The sequence below is a fragment of the Balaenoptera musculus genome, chromosome 2 (genome assembly GCF_009873245.2).
Source record: "Balaenoptera musculus isolate JJ_BM4_2016_0621 chromosome 2, mBalMus1.pri.v3, whole genome shotgun sequence".
NCBI lineage: Eukaryota > Metazoa > Chordata > Mammalia > Artiodactyla > Balaenopteridae > Balaenoptera > Balaenoptera musculus.
The window spans coordinates 84,178,706-84,198,088 of NC_045786.1; the positions used below are offsets into that span (position 1 = coordinate 84,178,706).

General features: G+C 38.4%; 1 protein-coding gene across 1 annotated transcript in view; it reads left to right on the top strand.

The window, feature by feature from the left end:
* Window positions 1-19,383, top strand: part of FBN1 (fibrillin 1) — a 252,818-nt gene that overhangs the window by 100,375 nt on the left and 133,060 nt on the right. Inside the window, exons 7-8 of the mRNA XM_036841971.1 lie at window positions 11,841-12,038; window positions 15,436-15,561. Of these exons, the coding sequence (XP_036697866.1) occupies window positions 11,841-12,038; window positions 15,436-15,561 (324 nt within the window). The remainder of the gene's footprint in view (window positions 1-11,840; window positions 12,039-15,435; window positions 15,562-19,383) is intronic.

The following is a 19,383-nucleotide window of genomic DNA, read 5'->3' on the forward strand; positions in this document are numbered from 1 at the left end:
CTCACCTCTCCCTGGGGCCACGTGGTCTCTGTCCTTGCTCCTCCCTGCAGACCTGGTCCCTACTCCATGGAAATGGTCTGCTCTGTGCTGCTTCCAGTACATACTGGCCCACAGCTCCCGAGTACCATCACCTGAGGTTCCAGCCACTGTAAAGATTAAGACCGGTGCTCCTCCATCCCATTTCCAAATTTCTGGAAGAGAACATATGATTGGCCTGCTTGGACCTGGCACTCAGATACCGGGCTCACTTTGCCATGTCTCCAGGTCTACCATGTTGCTACGTGTGATTTACATACAATTTCAGGGCACCTTTGGGTCTTCTGAGTCCCAACTGTGATCTTCAAGTTAAGAACCCCAGACTGAGGAAACTTGAATGCTAATAGCCCAGCAGCACTTCGTTTTAGCTGTAAAAATATTGTCGGAAATGGAACATGCATTTGAGTAGAAGGTATTTGCACAGGCATAGAGCTTAAGAGCACTTGCTGTGTGCAGGAGTTGTGAATTTTGAATATCAGTAGTTAAATCCCAGGATGGTGAATATGATGTAGATTGAATTATAACACTCTCCAAGGTCGTGGATATTATATCCCTAACTTTTACCCTGAAAGGTTTGGAAATTCAATTTTAATTATTGTTAACATGCTTCGTAAGTATCCAAGGGAATACAATATAGACCTGTTCATACATCCAGAGAGCCAAAATCTGGCTCAAGTTGTTTTTTCTTCCACAGTTGGAGAAAATTGTGGTGTTCGGCTTGCCTCTTGGGGCATGTTAAACCACTTTTAATGCTGTCTCTTATTATTTTCTAACCATATGCACTTTCCACACGTATCTAACTAACAGCCTCAGATGAAACCCCAATGTCTGGCCAAGCTGATGTAAATCTTTAGTAAGTGGTAGGAAAGAGCAGAGTAACACAGTGCCTCTTTAGTGTTCAGACAGGACACGATTTAATAGTTGTAGACTTCGTAGTCTCAGGCACAACTTTAGATTTTTTTACCAGTTCTACAGAGTGGAAATTTCTGAGCCATACAGCATTCTCCCACTGGCTGCACTAGGCAAAACTTAGCTACAACTAGATTGGCCTATCTGCCTATATATTATAGTATTAATATTTAGCTCTTCAGATCATTAACCTGGGATGTCTGGGACATAATTATTATAATACTTCCAAAGAGCATGGTGCATATTTGTAGAATTGCTATCCTGTGCTGTAAAAACAGTTATCACGTACAAACATATAAATGTCCCAGAACATCAAAACTTGTATGTTACCAGTGAAGCTGCCAAGAGGCCACCAGGATTGTCCAGTTAGTGACACATTCTCAGTCCGTGGGATAGATCTTAAAAATGGATGACTGTAAAATAACAGCAAAAATGCAGTTCTGAGGCTCTGATGCTTTTAAGTCTTTGGTCTCTGCCCTATTTTGATATCTGAGCACACACAGATTTTTGTCAGGAATCTCCTTTTGTTGATTAATTAAACCTGCTGATTGGGTTTTGGTACTGCGGCCTTGCCCATCCTCTCAGCTTCGGTGCCTGTCTTCTACACGGTTCACTCACGTGTTCTGAGTAATGCTTGTTCTTTCTTCCAACTTGTCTGTCTTCAGTTGAGTTCAGCGCCAGACCCCGAGCTGGAAACAGTCTCAGGAATTTTTCATTCATCAGACATTTTCTTCCAAAGAAAAATTCTGAGAATAGGAGGGTCACCTTGAGAACTACTTGATAGTATTGTATATTAGCATAGTTCAGTGTTGCGTGTGTGTGTGTGTGAGTGAGTGTAGGGGTGGGAGAGGGAGAGAGGGAGAGAAGCAACCTATGTATCACATACCCATAAGCAAATGAACATTTGGTAAAAAGCCAATTTAGAAATAACACTTCCCAACCAGTATATCTAAACTATCTCACTGTCGTTTATCTGTCTTGGTATTACAGAAAGCCCATATTTATATGAGGCACTTCTCAGTTGTGGTTAAGCGGCTGAACTTTTGTCCTTGCTTTAAGTTTTTCACCAGATCTCTGAGAATTGATAATATCACTGGAATGTGGTATGTATCTGTTTCCTGTAGAATGAACTTAGGGCTGGCAGCTAGAATGCTAGTGGTCTTGGATTCCCTTGCCCTGTCATTTCATAGAAGCAGCAGTGAAGTTCCCCTGGAGGAAATCCCACCCACCACGCCAGGATTCCGTCACATATTGTTGGTCTGAGCCGTGTGTACTTTACACTCAGGTTTCTGTGAGACTTGGCCAAACGTGTTCGAAGTATGAATTTCAACCATAAAATTTATATATAACTATCTGAATGTGATACGACTAAATGCTTGCTCACACAGAGGAAGAAAAGGATGAGAAGTTTCACGAAAAAGCTGAAATACACAGACAAAGACATAATTTCATTATACATAGGTTTTGTTTTGATAGCATTAAGATTGACAGAGAATACAGTTCTATGCATAGCCAGCCTCATCGATTCAAATCACCTGTCCTTCACTGGGGACTTGATTGTGAAAACGTGAAGAACTTTTATACTAGTTATTGGTAGTTAGAGCCTAGTCTTCCCTCAGATTCTCCATTTCAGTAAGTGACTGGCCGTATATCCAGCTACTGAAGCCAGAAACCCAGGAGACATCCTTGTCTTTTCAGTTTCCCTCACCCTTCACATCCAATCCATCTTTCAGTTCTGTTGGTCCTGCCCCCGCCTCCCCCCCGCCACCCCCGCGAGGTGACTAAAGGACATCCCCCACCTGTCGACTTCTCTCCATTTCTACACCACCGCCTTCCTTTAGTCACTACTACGTTTCTTCTCATTTCCACTCTTGAACCTTCTAATCAGAGTTCTTTAAAACTAACACATTGTGTTTTCAGTGGCTTCCTGTTGAATTTAGAGCCAAATCCAAACTCCTTACCGTGGCCTAGACTGTGCTGTGTAATCCAGTCCCTGCCTAATGTTCCAGTTTCCCCGTGTGCCCCGTTCCCCTTCCTCTCTCAGCTCTGTTCACAGCGGCCTTCTCTCGTTACTAGAGAAGCCAGGCTACCTCCCAGCTGTCTCTGAAACCTGGAAAGTGCTTACTCTCATTTTCACAGATGGTCTGCTCTCAGCCTTTAGGCCTCAGTTTAAACGTCACCTCCTCCAAGAAGTCTTCCCTGATAACCCTTACCAAGTCAGGTATCCGCAATTACTTTTTATCACAGCAGCTTGCTTATTTCATTTGTAGACTAAATCACAACCTCAAATCTATAGTTCTTTTTAATGTATTTACCTGTATTTGTTGACTACCTCCCCCAACCAGGTTTTAAACTCCATGTGGTCAGGGACTTTATCCCATGCTGCCCACTGATACAACACAATTAATATTTGTTGAATGAATAAAGGATCCCTGATTACATTTTACAGTTGTAAAGTTTACTCATTGAACCTGATCATTGAACTCAGAATGTCTGATTTTATTTCATGCAGTGGGATTTTTTTTTTTATGGTGGTGAAATACATATACATAAAGTTTGCTCTTTTAGCCATTTTTAGGTGTGTGGTTCAGCGGCATTTTAAGTACATTCACATTGTGTGTAGCCATCACCACCATCCATCTCCAGAACTTTTTCATCTTCCCAAAGTGAAACTCTGAACCCATTAAACAATAACTCCTCATTCTTACCTCCTCCAGCCCCTGGCAACCACCATTGTACTTTTTCTCTATGAATTTGACTATTCTAGGTACTTCTTGTAAATGGAACTTGCAGTGGAATATTTCTAATCAATTTGTTTTTATTATCCCTGTACTAACATAGGCCTTTACCTTCCAAATATGAAAATATCATTTATCATAAAAATCTTCCAATTTTAATGATCAAACATTCTATTAGGATACTTTGGAAATTTAACTCATTGTTCGTAGAACTTATATTTGGAACTTAAGCAGTATTACAGGGCACTTTTGAGATATACGAGTTGATCTAAGAATATGTTGGTCCTGGAAATTTTTATATTGAATATCATTGATCATAGGGCCCTTTACTCTTGTGCTGTTAATCTTGCTTTTGGATGGTAGAGAATGTTTTCTACTTTGTGGCTTTGAAGAAAATATAAAAGAACAAATAAATCAAATTGTTATATAATACTATTGTTTTTGTCTTGCTGTTCAATAGCTGATGCTCTGTGGTGAAACTGCAGTTTGGTTTAATGTGGCACTCATACAAGCCATTTTAAAAGTGAATAAATCAGAGCCAGCTGGTTCTTTCAAGTTGAATTTGCAGACCATTAAAAATGAAGACACTCTCTGTGATTTTATTATCTTGATGGTAAATATATGGCCTAAACCAGAATGTGACTTTTATCCACCCCCCTAACTATTTTGTTTTTTTCTAGTAGAAGTAGTTTAGAGATAACTCTGGGGGAAAAATGGCAATCAGTAATGACTTGTAGGATGTACAGTGAGGGGATGAATAATGTCAGGTAAGTGATTATTTGGAAATGAGATATTCTCTTCCCTGAACAAGATTGCTTGCTGTTTTCTTCATCATGGAGCAGAATAAAATGTGGTAATAATTTTCTGTAGTTGAATTGCTGACACACAAAATCGGGTCTGCAGAACTATGGCTTGGATTTTGGTGAATTGCTTAGTCTATGTGCTAGATTAAATGCTATACAACAAATCACCTTGTTGCTGCAGTTTTTTATTAATTAATTAATTTATTTATTTATTTTTGGCTGCATCGTGTCTTCGTTGCTGCGCGCAGGCTTTCTCTAGTTGCAGTGAGCGGGGCCACTCTTCGCTGCGGTGCGTGGGCTTCTCATTGCGGTGGCTTCTTTTGTGGAGCGCGGACTCTAGGCGCGCGGGCTTCAGTAGTTGTGGCTCATGGGCTCTAGAGTGTAGGCTCAGTAGTTGTGGCGCACGGGCTTAGTTGCTCCGCAGCATGTGAGATCTTCCCAGACCAGGGCTCGAACCCGTGTCCCCTGCATTGGCAGGCGGATTCTTAACCACTGCGCCACCAGGGAAGTCCTTGTTTCTGCAGTTTTGAATGATAGTTATATTAAAGTTTGTGTGGCAATACTTTTAACTTATGAATTAAAGAAGTTGAAAGACAGAGGAAAACATTAACACAGAAATAGTGTTGTGCTTATTCCTATGCTTTATTTCTAAAGTGCTTTAAAAAAATTAGTTATATACAATTAAGCTGTACCACAGGTACAGTTGCTTAAAGTAAACATTTTGCATAGTGTAGTTTAGAAAAATTTGCCAAAAGGTCATATTCTTTAAATAACGTTGTGTAGACCATGTTTAATAGGCAGTCTTGCATGCAGTATTTTATAGAAACGTATGGATTGGAAATTAGATTCAAAATTTATTGTGTCATTTAAAAAAAAAAAAAACAGCTTGAATGAAATAGGAGATGCACTATTACATAGTAAAAGTATCCCTGAAAGGAATTCCCATCCCTCCCCAAGAATTTTTACTACGAAAAATTTCAAACCTACATCAAAGTTGAAATAATAATATAAAGTATACCCACATACCCTCTACCTATGCTAAATATTTAACATTTTCCCACTTTTATACACATAATACTCTGTATGTATATATGTGTATATATATATATTTGTGTATAATATATTAATATATGTATATATTATATGTCTAGTTATCTACATGTTATATATTATATATAATTTATGTATATTTAATTTGTATATATTTAATATACATTATATATTTAATTATATATAATATATAATATACAATATAATTTATAATACATATTGCATAAGTATGTATTATTATATATGTATGATAATTACATATTGTGTATATATTTGTATATGTATATTTATGGTCTGTTTGTTTCGCTAAATGATTTGAAAATTAAATTGCATACATCATGGCACTTCACCTCTAAACAATAAGGCTATCTCGTATATAACCATAATACCATGATCATGTCTAAGAGAACAATAATTCCACAATATCGTCTAATATCCAGCCCATATAAAATTGCCCCAGTTGTCTCTTTTTGAAAGTGTCCAACTGAGTTTTGGTTATTATATCTTTTTAATCTAAAATAATAATTCTACCTTCTTTTTTGTGTATGAGGGGTCATTTACTTTTGGAAAAGTTCAGGCCAGTTGCCTTTGAAAATCACATAGGCTGAGTTTTCTGATTGCTTCCTTGCAGTGTTATTTATCTTGTTCTTCTATCCCTGTATGCCCTCTTGACTGGAAGCTTGGTCTGGAAGCTTGATTTAAGGATTGACTATTTTTGGCCTAAACTTCTTAGATAATGTTTAGTACTGTGTATTTCATCATGTCAGCGGCTGTGTGGAAAGATTTCAAAATGGTCTGCAGTAGTGCAATTCTGGAGGAAATTAAGAGTTAACTTTTGGTGTTACTGATGGTAAGTTTGATCAATGTCTTTGGATCCTGCTTGGAGAATCCCCCTGGAATTTTACTCAAGTACCAGCTCCCACACTGGACAGGGAAGCTGGAAGTGGGAGATCATGGTAGTGGAGTGATGCCATGTATGTAAATGTGCTTTGTGACACTGGGAAGGGAGAGCTTGGAAATGTGAATTCCGTTGACTATTAGGACAGTGGAGTAGTCTGTGTTTAGCCTTCTTAAATTTTGATTTGTTGTTTGGTTTAGTGAGCTTGTGGTCAAAATAATTAATAAAGAATATGATAAAGTGCCTCATAGTCAATCAACACTATGGAAATAAAGACTACTTTGTCGTGATTAGAATGTCTCTCCTGGTTGAAAGATACTGAGTTATGTTGAGGGGCAATGATCCCAGCTTATGGACTGTCTCACATTTCTAAGGTTAGACTTTCAGGTGAGCAGTCAGCTGTCTTGCAAACACTTTGCAGACTCACTTTGGGGGCTTTTACAAAATATGGATGTCCAGCCACCATGCCACATCTACTGAATCACATTCCAAGAGGGATGCATATGGGAGGACAGGGGTGAGGCCCAGGCATCAGCATTTTGCAAAACATCCCTAGGTGATTTGGTTATGTCCTAAGGGTAAGAATGATTGGAGTAAGAAGAAACAGCAGCAGTTATGAGACTGATTACGATCATGGAACTTCTTTGCTTTCATTTTGCTCAGACCGAAAGTTCTCTGACCTCCTTCCTCAAAAGGTTGTATTGAAATTCCACACGTTAGGAGCTTAATGTGTCCCAGGCCAAACTACCTGGAAGGAAGAAGCATGCTGCGACCCTCTCTATCATGGATAAATTGATATCTCATTGCTTTGTTTGTAATTTTTATGAAAAGATGGATTTAAAATAATTGGAGCCTAGTGCCCAAAATTATATCCTTGTGCCTTCCCTGCAGTTTGTGGTTTAGTGACTGGGTAGGAGTGACAAGAATTCATTGTACTACAGTTCTTTTTCTGTGAATGATGCACTTGCTTCAGGGGGAAGTCTGACTGCAAATGAAAGTGAAGTAACGCCACAGGTCACAGCATTCTGAGCTGCAGGGCTGGGAAGGAGCTGAGGATCAGAGGCTGCAGATATACGTTGGTTAGATCCCAAGCCTTGAGGCCAAATCTGTTGGGACTGGGGAACAATCCTTGAGCCTAACCACTCATAATGGGAACATGTAGATGCAGAATTTCCCATGAACCAGCCACACTAGAGTAAGCCAGTTAAAAACAATTAAAATTGCATTTTAATTTTAGAAAGGTTTGGCCTATTGCCCTAGTTCATGGCGGTCTTATAAGGAAGTGATTGTAGAGCAACTTGTGAGCAAAAAAGTGTTTTTAATATGATATTTTATTTGCATGAGGAATAATGATTTACGTTGAGGGAATGAGTCAGATATTATCCAAGCATTGAATTAGGCACATTCCCTGTCTAGCGCTGGGACTGTCTGAAAAAGAGTATGTAAATTTAGCCTAGTATCACGTAAGTGCTATGGGAATAATTGTAAATAATTGGATTATTAGTAAGGAATTGGGAGTGTGGGCAGATTTTTTCTGTGGTTGGAGTATTGGACTAAAAACAGCATAACTTTGGCAATCTAAATGAAGCACAGGACAAAAAGCACATGCTGCCAAATCGGAATGACATTTGAAAACCACGTTAATACAGCATTTACCTTCCAAAACATTTTTAGATCCAATTCTGTTTCATCCAGATTATGCCTCTCCCTCTGCAATCAGCCATTTTTGTTGAAAATTTGACTCTACAAATCCACTTATGTCCACTTACTAAGCTGCATGGTCAAATGAGCTGGTTCTTCTCTTTGTCTGTAGTGATAAGGATCTAGTGTGGAAATGTGTTAAGTCCATAGATTCTGTTATACATACTCAAACTATTTGCCAGATATTTAGTGTATTTAGTAAAGATGGATCCCTATGGGCTCTAGAGATGCCTAATGAATATTGTCAGAATTAACAAGTGCTGTTTCTATTCCATGTGTTTCATATTGAAATGAGGGCAAAAAGTTGTTGACCCTGGAAAAGTTTTAAGGGTTGTTTTTTCTTTTGATGCAAACCTTCTGATGAGGAATTCATGTCTGAAGTCATGAACCAGTGTTAGATAGGACTGACTCAGATTTTCCTAGCGTTTTCTAGTGGACCTTGATTTCGCTGGTGTCAACTCACAAAACACTGTATTTGCATGTACCCGGAATCTTTGCAATCCTCGTATGTAAGATAATTCCATAGAGTATCTTGGCAAAATGAAGAGGAAAAACAAATCCAAGCAGTGTTGAAAACTGCAAACTAAAATTCATGTTCCATTATGTTTTTTAAAGATTGAAAAATGGCATACCAACAAGAGTCTATTTGATTAAAGTATCTGCATTTGTCTCAGTAAGTCAAGAGGAAAATAGGAAATAAACCTAAATTTCCTTCCTCGTTACCTAACATGGAAGGTTTTATTTATTTTTTGAATAAAAGATTATGTTGCTGTGATCTTTCTAGTCTCAAATATAAGATATTTGACTATAAGATAGTCATAAAAATCTTGATGGCTGTTGCATGAGATTAAATGATTGAATAATTTATGATATAACTTGATGGAAAATTATGCAGCAATTAAAGCCATGTTTTAGAATAGTATTTACATGGGAAAATGCTTTTGGCAATGTTAAGTAAAAAAACAGCAGGATTCAAAATTGAGTATTTGTTATAATTCCCATTTAGTGATAAAAAATAAAACACATGTAAAATTATGTAGGATAATATAACTGTTATGTTATCAGGCTTTCTTTAGATGCAATTACATGTGATTTTTATTTTCTTATTTATATGTTACTGACTTTTCCTAATTGTCTGAAATAGTTATTTTCCAATCAGAGAGAGGGGTGGGATAGGGAGGGTAGGAGGGAGATGCAAGAGGGAGGAGATATGGGAACATATGTTTATGTATAACTGATTCACTTTGTTATAAAACAGAAACTAACACACCATTGTAAAGCAGTTATACTCCGATAAAGATGTTAAAAAAATTATAATATGAAAGAAACCATCTATCAGAGAAGTATTTAATAAATGCCCCTAAGTACTATTTGGAAGAACTGAGCCAAAGAAAGAATGATGACTACAGCATTTGACTTTGTCCAGGCAGTTACTGTGTTTAGGAGCGACTTGGTTGCACACCACCATGGTGCTGAGTGACTTTTTCTTTATTGACAGAATGAAATGAGGGCAGAGATTTTACTCAACAGCTCAAGCATTTAATTTTTGTATTCTTGTTTGAATACAGTAACTATGGAAAACAATAGCAGATTTTGAATAGATCTGGCATATTGTGAAGAATATTAAAATACACTTAGAATTTGACAATATAAAAGTAAAATGCAATCAGCATAAAAAAAATGCAGAAACAAAGTAAAAAGACAATAATAAACTAAAGAAGTATCAGGAGATAGGGCTGGAAAGGTGGGCCAGAGAATGTAGAGACACCAGGAGAGCAAAGGTCTAAGGTTGGTTTTCTGGAAAGATAATGCTGGTGGTGTTTCTGTACCGGTTACACAATTTTTGGCCTATTTGCATATTCCGTACTAGTATTTACTTAATATTTTTCTTTAAATTGAATTATAAGGTTTTTTTTTTTATTCGTTCTCATCATAGCAAACATATCTATGAAATTATGAGTCTGGTAGGTTTGTACTTTTTAATAATTCAAATTCAAATTAATATTTGACTATTCAAACAAGACAATCTAAGGTCGTCTTGCATCCCATCATAGCACACTTTGGTAAGCACGGGCATGGAGAGAGGGAGATGTGGAGGTGAGGACTTGACGTTTTGACCATTGTGTCCATCTCTCAAGTGCTGCCGTAATTTGGGCCTAATCCTCTTGCTGTGCTTGACTGGGTGAAGCTTTGTTTGTGGAATTTCTTAGAAGCCTCAACTTCCAGCACAGGCATTAATTAGGGCAGTGCCATTGACCACAGGTGGCTGACTCATTCCAGCAAGGAAGAAGGGAGAGTGAGGAAGAACATTTAGTGATGGGGAGCAGATGGGACTGTAATTGCAACAGAGGGGCAGGAGGAGGGAATACACAGGATAGAGGGACGCAAGCTGGGAAGAGTCAGCTATTGTCCAAATGTTGTCATGGTTCAGCCTGTTCACTCTTGTGGGTACTGTGATAAAGGGTTGTCCTTAGTGAATTGCATATCATGACTCATGAGCTACTCGGAGCAAGAAAGAAAAACATCAAAATGAAAGTATAGCCCAGTGGTTTATTAGCACACCCAGTGATTTTCATAAACCTGTAGAATTCAGTGGTGAAAGGAACTTACCGGGGTCATTTAGTCCATCCCTAGACTCATAGGAAGCACTCTATCTGTGCACTTCCAGAAATGACACGAGGAAGCATGCGGTGCTGGTGGTGGATAGGAGCCCAAGAGTCTTGCCACGGCCCAACCTCCCTTATCGGCCAAGGCCGCTGTAGAACAGAAAGGGTTAGTATGGCCCAGATTTCTCCCACGGGGAGGCTGGGGACAGCCTGGCTTTGGTCCTCACTACATCTTAATCTTTCTTGTTTGCTGGCTGCTGAATCCAGATTGACTTTCTCCCTTTTCAAAAAAAAAAAAAAAGGAGACAGATTTTGTACTGGTGAGACTGCTTGGAAATGGAACTTCTCCTGTGGTCTTAGCTTATCCCTGTTTGCTTTAAGATGATCCTTTTGCCCAAGGGATACAGTGATTTCAGATCAGTGCCCTCACTCTTTAAATACCTGATGTCTTTTGCATATCTAACTTTTCTGCTTGTTGTTTTTTGTTTTGAATGGGTTTTTTTTTTTTTGGTTTGCTTGTTTTTTTGTATTTGAAATAAGGTGGACCCAATCCAAAAGACGCAAGTAACCATTTCCCTTTTTCAAGAAACTCCAAAGAAGGTGCCATGATTTGCCTTGTTGCAAGTTTTGAAATTCTTTGCTTTCTCCAACCTAAATAATAATAGACTGTAAACTCTATGAGGGCAGGGATTTGGGATCTTTGAATCACTGAAGGATCTATATCAAGCATAGGGGCTGATTCATAATAGTCACTGATACAGTTTCTTAAGTGAATGAATGTGTAAATAATATTATGATGTCATGTTTGGATAGCATGTCACGGTTGTAAAGTATTTTCCATGAGCTCATCTGATCCTCACAACAGTGTCTTCAAAGTGGATAGGAACTGGTGTTTTTATCCTCATTTCGTAGGTGAGGTAAACGGGTCTCAGAGGCGGCATGGTCTGCCCAAGGCTTCACACGGAGTCAGTGATAATGCGGTTCTATTCCTGAAGACCGTTTCGCAACTTGGAGTCCAGGAAGACAGACCCAGCTGTTCTTCTGCATGATAGTTCCTGCTTCTCTGGACTTTCATGGAATTCTCCTTCTTTATTTTCAGATTACAGGACAGGCCCGTGTTTCACTGTGATCAGCAACCAGATGTGCCAGGGACAGCTCAGCGGGATTGTCTGTACAAAAACACTCTGCTGTGCCACGGTCGGCCGCGCCTGGGGCCACCCCTGTGAGATGTGCCCAGCCCAGCCCCACCCCTGTCGCCGCGGCTTCATTCCAAATATCCGCACAGGAGCTTGTCAAGGTAAACCCCGGGCCGATGGAGTTATTAATGGATTCATCTTATTTGCTCTGGAGAGCCATTCTCCAGTGAAGTTGGAGAGAATGGAAAAGCAGTGTCAGAGGCATAACTTCACGATTTCGCTGACGGCATGATATCCAACTTAGGCATTAGGAGCGTGGCTCCAGAGACAGCAGCTGGCCCCCCTGGATTTTTCCTTGCCAGTGGTTCCCCCCTCCGACCCCAAAAGTGTTTCCCGGGGGTGGTATGATTCTGTTTAGAGCAATGCTGTGTATAAACACAAAGCAAAATTTGTGAATAAGGTAGTTTGTTTTTCTTAATTTTTTTCCCCCTTCATTTGAAATTGCTGGAGTTTCTCTGTCTCATGGGTTGTACTTAGTTGACCTGAGGAAAATTGTTCCTCTCTCCATTTTACATGCTACATGATGGGTTTCTTTTTGTTTGTTTGTTTGTTTGTTTTTTTACAAGTCAGAAATAAATTAGGATTTGTTTCACAGTTTTAAATATCCCCAGATGTTGCCTGCTTGCTTCTTCTCCTGCCTCCCATGGAAGCCCTTACTCTGTTTTTGGCTTTTACTCCTGTTCTTCCAGCTGTACAAATTCTTTTATTGTCTGGATGTCTGGCAGGAAATAGGAGGAAGTGAACAGAGGCAGCTTCGCACTAAACTGATGGGACTGAAAACTCCCAGGCTGTATCTGTTTCCTTTAGACATCTTCAGTGCTTTTTTAGCAAGTTGCAGTGTTTAGAGAAAATTCAAGGTATGCTTTTCTGAGGCAAATAGATACTAGTTCGATTTTGTTCTGTATGTTAATTCTAAGGATAGTATGCAATGAAACAGAACTTGAGCTTAATCACACAGTTCTGTGGATCTCCATTAAATTCTACTTCAGTAAATTTCATTTCTGATAAACACGGTTGATCCTGGTCCCTGGCTTCTATGTACAACATGCAGCTCTTTCGTATGCCCTTGAATGTATCTTTCCGAATGTTAGGAGCAGCGAGAAGTCACTTTGAAATCCTAGAATTACAAAAGGGTAAATGGTACAATTTCATAAAATAAAGAGTAAGTTTTGTCCCCCCTTTTTCTTTCGTGCCTTCTTATTTTTCTCATCCTTGGAAAGTCTCAAGGAGTTTTGAAAAAATTCTTGGCCATGGTGTTTCGGAGTCAGCTAATACCCATGAACTCACAGAGAGTGACCAGAAAGCCAGATTTTGAGTACTCCACTGCCGCCCATGAGTCCTAGTCAGAGGCTGAGGTGCTGAGAGAATTCAGAGGAAGAGATGAAGAGGGAGAGGGAAGAGCTTCTCTTTAGCTTTGATATTCATTTCATACAACCTGGACTTTTCCAGCATTTTCTTCCCATTCCTTCCTGACTCTTCAACATCCAGTGGAAAAAAGAGTTTTTTTAGCAGAAGAAAATCTGTGAGAACCCATGGAATCAAAGTGGTAGTTATATTGCCACTGTGAGAATGAAATTCTTCATGTTTGGTTGGTTTTTTCCAGAGAAAGTCTGTTATCAGCTTGGGGTACTCTCTCCTTGCTGGTGTTTTTAGTCTTTCGGCCACATGTGAGGGGCTGTGAGCAATGGGTTCAGAAAGGAACTTATTCTGTCTTCAGCCTTGGAACGTATGACCAGCAGAGAAGTGCCCTCGTGTATATTTCCTGTTGGCCAAAAATCATGATCAACAAGACTGTCTAGTTTTGCTTCTATGTCCAATTTTAATTTCAAATAACATTTTAATAAACATATTCAACATATCAAGAATGGAAAATTCTGGTGTAAGACAAAATAGAGATCAGCTGTAAAACATAATCTAATTATACTCACATACTCTCGTTCATCTGTGAGCCAGGACATTTCATTTAAAACAGTAAGTGATACTTTTGTACCAAAGTATCAAAAGTGATACTTTCTGTTGTTAAGTTAGTACCCCTTTTCCTGCATGGCAACTCGTTTCAAAAACACAGATTATTAGAGATTTTACAGTTGGCAATTGCTCTCTCACTTCACACAATGAAGAATAAAACTAAAGGGTACATAGGCTTCCAGATTTCTAAAAAATACCCAGAGGAAGAAAAGTTAGACTGCCGCCCTGGGGTTTCTTATTAAACCAGAATTTTGTGTGTTATGGATGAAGAGATGGAGAGAATATACATGTACTTTTATAAACATCTTTCTAATGAGCCTGGAGTGATTACTTTTGTTCCTGGAAGGGTAATATTTGGGGTTCCATGTAGGACCATAGTGATTTCCTAGGTGCTGGGGATTCAGCAGTGAACAAAACAGACAAAGAACCTGCTCCCTGGAATCTTGTTTTGAAAACATTTGATTTATAGAATGAAGCAAAGCAAACAGATATTTATTAGGTCAGCAAGTGATTGGTCCTATGGGGCAAAATGAGCAGAGTAAGGAAGGGTGGTGAGTGATGGGGGGCGAGGTGTGTGTTGCCATTAGACTGGCATTGGGAGGGTCCCCTGCTGCAGTGGGGCAGAGATCTGACGGGTAGGACAGCGGGAGCCACGTAGCTCTACAAAGAGTAGTCCAGGCAGGGGGCCATCACTGCAAAACCCTGAGGCAGGAGTGACCTTGTTGTATTTGAGGAATGGCAAGGAAACTATAGTGGATGGAGAGGTGTGAGAGAGGGCGGAGGATAGGAGATGAGTTCAGAGAGGAGAGGGGTCAGGTAGACTCCTCTAGGACTTAGCATGGCCTTAAGTGTTAAGCTGAGCTGGAACAGGATCCGACTTACCTTTGAAAAGGTTCCCTCTGGCGGCTGCTCTGCTCTCACTTCTTGGCCTGATTTCCTGTGTTGTTTAATTTTTATTGTGCAAGACAATTCTCCAGAATCTACGGTGAACATTTTCCATCTCATCTGTATAAAAGCATTAGCTGTCTCGTGTAGTCTGAGTGATCTCATTCAAATAAATGCTGTTTGAACTGAATCACTCCATACAACTCTTAAAGACAGTGTTATTATAGAAATGTGTTACATTTTGATTCTAGGCATTTCTTGAATACTTCTAGTTATTACTGTCAATCTTTTTATCATAGTATCCTTGTACTTTGCAGCATGCATAATAAAACTCACAAAAGTTAGTACCAACATTCTCCTCTGCATGAGGGAAGATGGAAGGTAGGAAAATAAAGAATACTTGTGACTTCCAATAGAACATTATTGACCAAGTTATGTTACTCAAATAATTTATTTCGCATAATGTAATTGTGAGAAACAGTGTCTCTCATCATGTTCCAAATATTGTGATGGACAAATAGCTCATTGATATAAGTGTGATAATATAAATGTGGGCAAACTATCATGTTTTCTTCTGCAATGAATTTTATATGTATCTCTCCTCCCCCACCCCCTGCCCCATCCCTTGCTTCTGAAATCTAACAGATGTGGATGAATGCCAGGCCATCCCTGGGCTCTGTCAAGGAGGAAATTGCATTAATACTGTTGGGTCTTTTGAGTGCAAATGCCCTGCTGGACACAAATTTAATGAAGTGTCACAAAAATGTGAAGGTAAGAAATATCATGCTTTGCAGTTAAGGGGTGGAGGGGCAGGCAAAACCCAAATCAGTGACAAGCTTTTTTGCAAATTGTTCCTAAATCCTTCTGTCTTTGTCATTCCTGTGAATGTGTACATATAATATCCTTACCGGGAATAATATGCCTTTCTGCTATTGAACCAGAAAAAGCCTGCAGCTTTTTCCATTTTTATAGACCCAAAATAAGAGATCCATCTGAATCAAATTAAATATTAAAACATGAAATATTTTGAACCAATATTTGGGTTAAAATGTTCAAGATACCTGTTTTTGTATAGTTCTAGAGACGTGAATTTAAATTTGATCATTACATGTCATTCAGAATGACATATCTTCTGTTGTTTTTCTAGTCAAAATGTATGTTTGATTTTTTTTTTACCTTTGGAGAGATCTATTAACACTTATATTTATGCTCCTAGTACAAGTTTAGGATTTCCTTTTCTGCCTATCAAATGGAAACCTTTTAATGTTAATCAAACAGAAAAATAACTTGAGGTAAATTTATATATTTACATTTAGTTTATAGATTGAGCTTCTAAAAATGTGTGTACAGAGAATGTGTTCACATTCACCACTTCTGCTATTTGCCAAAAAGAGCCCTGGTTTCCAAGTGTAATAAATATTTTTTTCATGAGAGGGAAACATCCAGGAAGTAACTAGGCAGCATTGAATTCTTTTCTTTAGTGAGTTCATGTACCTTATATATGTAATGTCTGAAAACAATGTAACAGCATTCTTAAGGCAACATCTCTCATCAAGCTTAGTGGAGAAAACTTTTTCCTTCATTCTCAACTCATTGTCTTTGGGGTGATATAAGATTTCATTTAGATGCAAGCACTCTTGTTGAAAGCAGTTGCCGTTGTATCTATATTCCTAAACCCTAGCACTGAGGAATACTTCATTCTAAGTCATTTGTCAGGAATTGGATCATTAATCTTCTTTGTTGATCTCCAGAGTATATCATACATGCAAAAGGCAGCTTTAAATCTGAGTTACATTTAAGAAGTTTAACATCTACTTGCCCTGAAACTGAATAACTGTGTTAAAATTATCTTTATGGGTTAAAGTTGTTTTTAAGTTATTTATCATCCTATAATTTATAATGGTATGTTCTTGAACATCTTATAAACAGTTGAGGTAGCTGTGAAAAATACCTAAGTTCTTTCTAAGGATGTAGGACTTCTTAAGTTTCAATGAACAATAAAGTTGACTCTCTATAGGCCAGTGTAATTTAGAAGTTATACTGTGGATTAAGTTAGAAGTAGAGAATGTTGATACTGAAAGGGCAAAGAACTTACCTGGTTTCACCCTTTTACATCATATATTAAGGAACTGTCTTGGGTGTGCTAAGCGCCCTGACTGAGGTCATCAGACAGTGCTAAAATTTACTTTTTTAAAAAATAATTTTTATTGGAGTATAGTTGATTTACAATATTGTGTTAGTTTCTGCTGTACAGCAAAGTGAATCAGTTATACATATACATATATCCACTCTAGTTTAGTTTCTTTTCCCATATAGGTCATTACAGAGTATTGAGTAGAGTTCCCTGTGCTATACAGTTAGGTCCCTATTAGTTATCTATTTTATATATATTAGTACGTATATGTCAATCCCAATCTCCCAATTTATCCCTCCCCCCTTCCCCCTTGGTAACCATATTTGTTTTCTGCATCTGTGACTCTATTTCTATTTTGTAAATAAGCTCATTTGTATCCTTTTTTTAGGTTCCACATGTAAGCAATATCATACGACATAAAATTTACTTCTTTTGATTCACATTCTGGTGCTTGTTGTACCATATTATATTGTCTGTTTTCCTGGATGCAAGCCATTACCTCTACTTTAATAACTCTATTTCCTAATATTTTGAAATATTTAAAATATTATGGTATAGATTTCCAGGTATTATCATACATATCTTTTATGACATTAGTAAGCTCTTAAGGTTTATTGCATGTAAAATCCACATCAACAAATGGGTCATTTTTAGGCTTTCTCAGCTTACTATATTCAGTTACAAGAGATGTAGTCAGCTTCAAGATTTAGGGCAATATGCTTCCTGTGGCTTGTCCAGTCTGTGTTTTGTTTTCTGGAATTATGATAGCTTCCAGTTTCAACTAGAGTTGTTTTTCTGTGACACTTTCTTTCACTCAGACCAGTCAATTAACATCAGTCAGGATTGCTTACCTTCTCTCGTCGTGAACTAGATAGAAGATGCACAGAATTAATGCTCGGACTGAAAGAAAAGTGATTCAAAATCCTTTTATTAGTGCTAAGAAATCTATTATAGTAGTGTGACCAATGGACCAGAAATTCAGGCTGAAAATTACTTAATCCTTTTCCACAATTTTTTCTTTTCCGGCTGCATATTGAAGTCAGTAGCAAGATAAAAACAGAATACTTCTGGCTAGACCTTTTTTTTTTTTTTCTCTTCCCCATCTCCTGTTACGTTAAATTCAGATGATGGGTTTTTCCCTTTCCCTTTAATTTTTCTATGCAAAATTGATATTGGAAGAGAATGTCTTGTTAGTGCTGCATTTATTCTGGCCTGGAGACTGGTTTGGGCATTGTTGCCCCGCCTTACTCTGGTAGGAAAGTAGTCGGAAAGTCCTCTGAGAATGCTTGGTGAGTGGGTCCCCTCCTTCGACTTCCTGGCTCTTCTCCAGTTCCACCACTGCACCATGGGAATGGCATGACTTTGGGCCTGGGGTGATCTCCAGGCAGTCAATAGAAGGAATTCCAGAAAATCTGACCCCCACCACAGAGAAGAGCAAGAGCCCATATATGCCCTAGGAAGATGGTCAGGCCACGGTGGGGTTCTGTGCCCTTGTGAAAGTGGTTCTGGCACCTTTGCCATTACTTTGAGTGGCTTTTTTTTTTTTTTAACTTGAAATAGACTATTTTATTTTATTTGGTGATTTACAATTTTTTTGAAATTGTTATTAGAGTATAGTTGCTTTACAGTGTTGTGTTAGTTTCTGCTGTACAGCAAAGTGAATCAGCTACACGTATACATATATCCCCTCTTTTTTAGATTTCCTTCCCATTTAGGTCACCACAGAGCCTTGAGTAGAGTTCCCTGTGCTATACAGTAGGTTCTTATTAGTTGTCTGTTTTATACATAGCAGTGTATATATGTCAATCCCAATCTCCCAATTCATTGAATGGCTTTTTAAATGTATCTTCCTCTTGACTTGGAGAGGAAGGAACTGGGTACCTGGAAGCCGAGAATAATTTTTAAAAATTCAATCAAAAATTGGTTTCAGCCAATTTACAAGATGCTTACCTTCACGCCGTCAGTGATGGTGAAAGCAGCTTTGTGTGAGATCTTCCTTTTGCAGAATTCTCCCTTCTTAACATATCCCCCTTTTCCCAAAACTTTTTGAAAATGTCATGTACCTAGTTTTATATCAACACATGCAATTTAGGTACCTTTGAAATGTAAATTAGCGAGCTGAAGCAATTAAATAAAAATTATTAAATTTTCATAAACTTAAGAAGAAAAAGATTGAGATTTATAGCTGTGACTTGAGAAAAAGGGAAGCAGAGTTCATGCCCACCTTCGCTGTTGATTTTCCCAGTGACTCTGGAGTGTGCCCCCTGGAAGAACACACGAGCCTTTTCTTTTTGGAAACCAAATCCATATTTGCATAGGTTACTGTGGGAGGAAATTAAGAAATAAAACGTGTAATTAAAAGATTAAGTTTTATTTCTGGAAGAAGTCCCTTGCATTCCTAATTAACCACTAATATTTTGGGATTTAGATTATCACCAGCCCAGCCTTCAGCAATTACA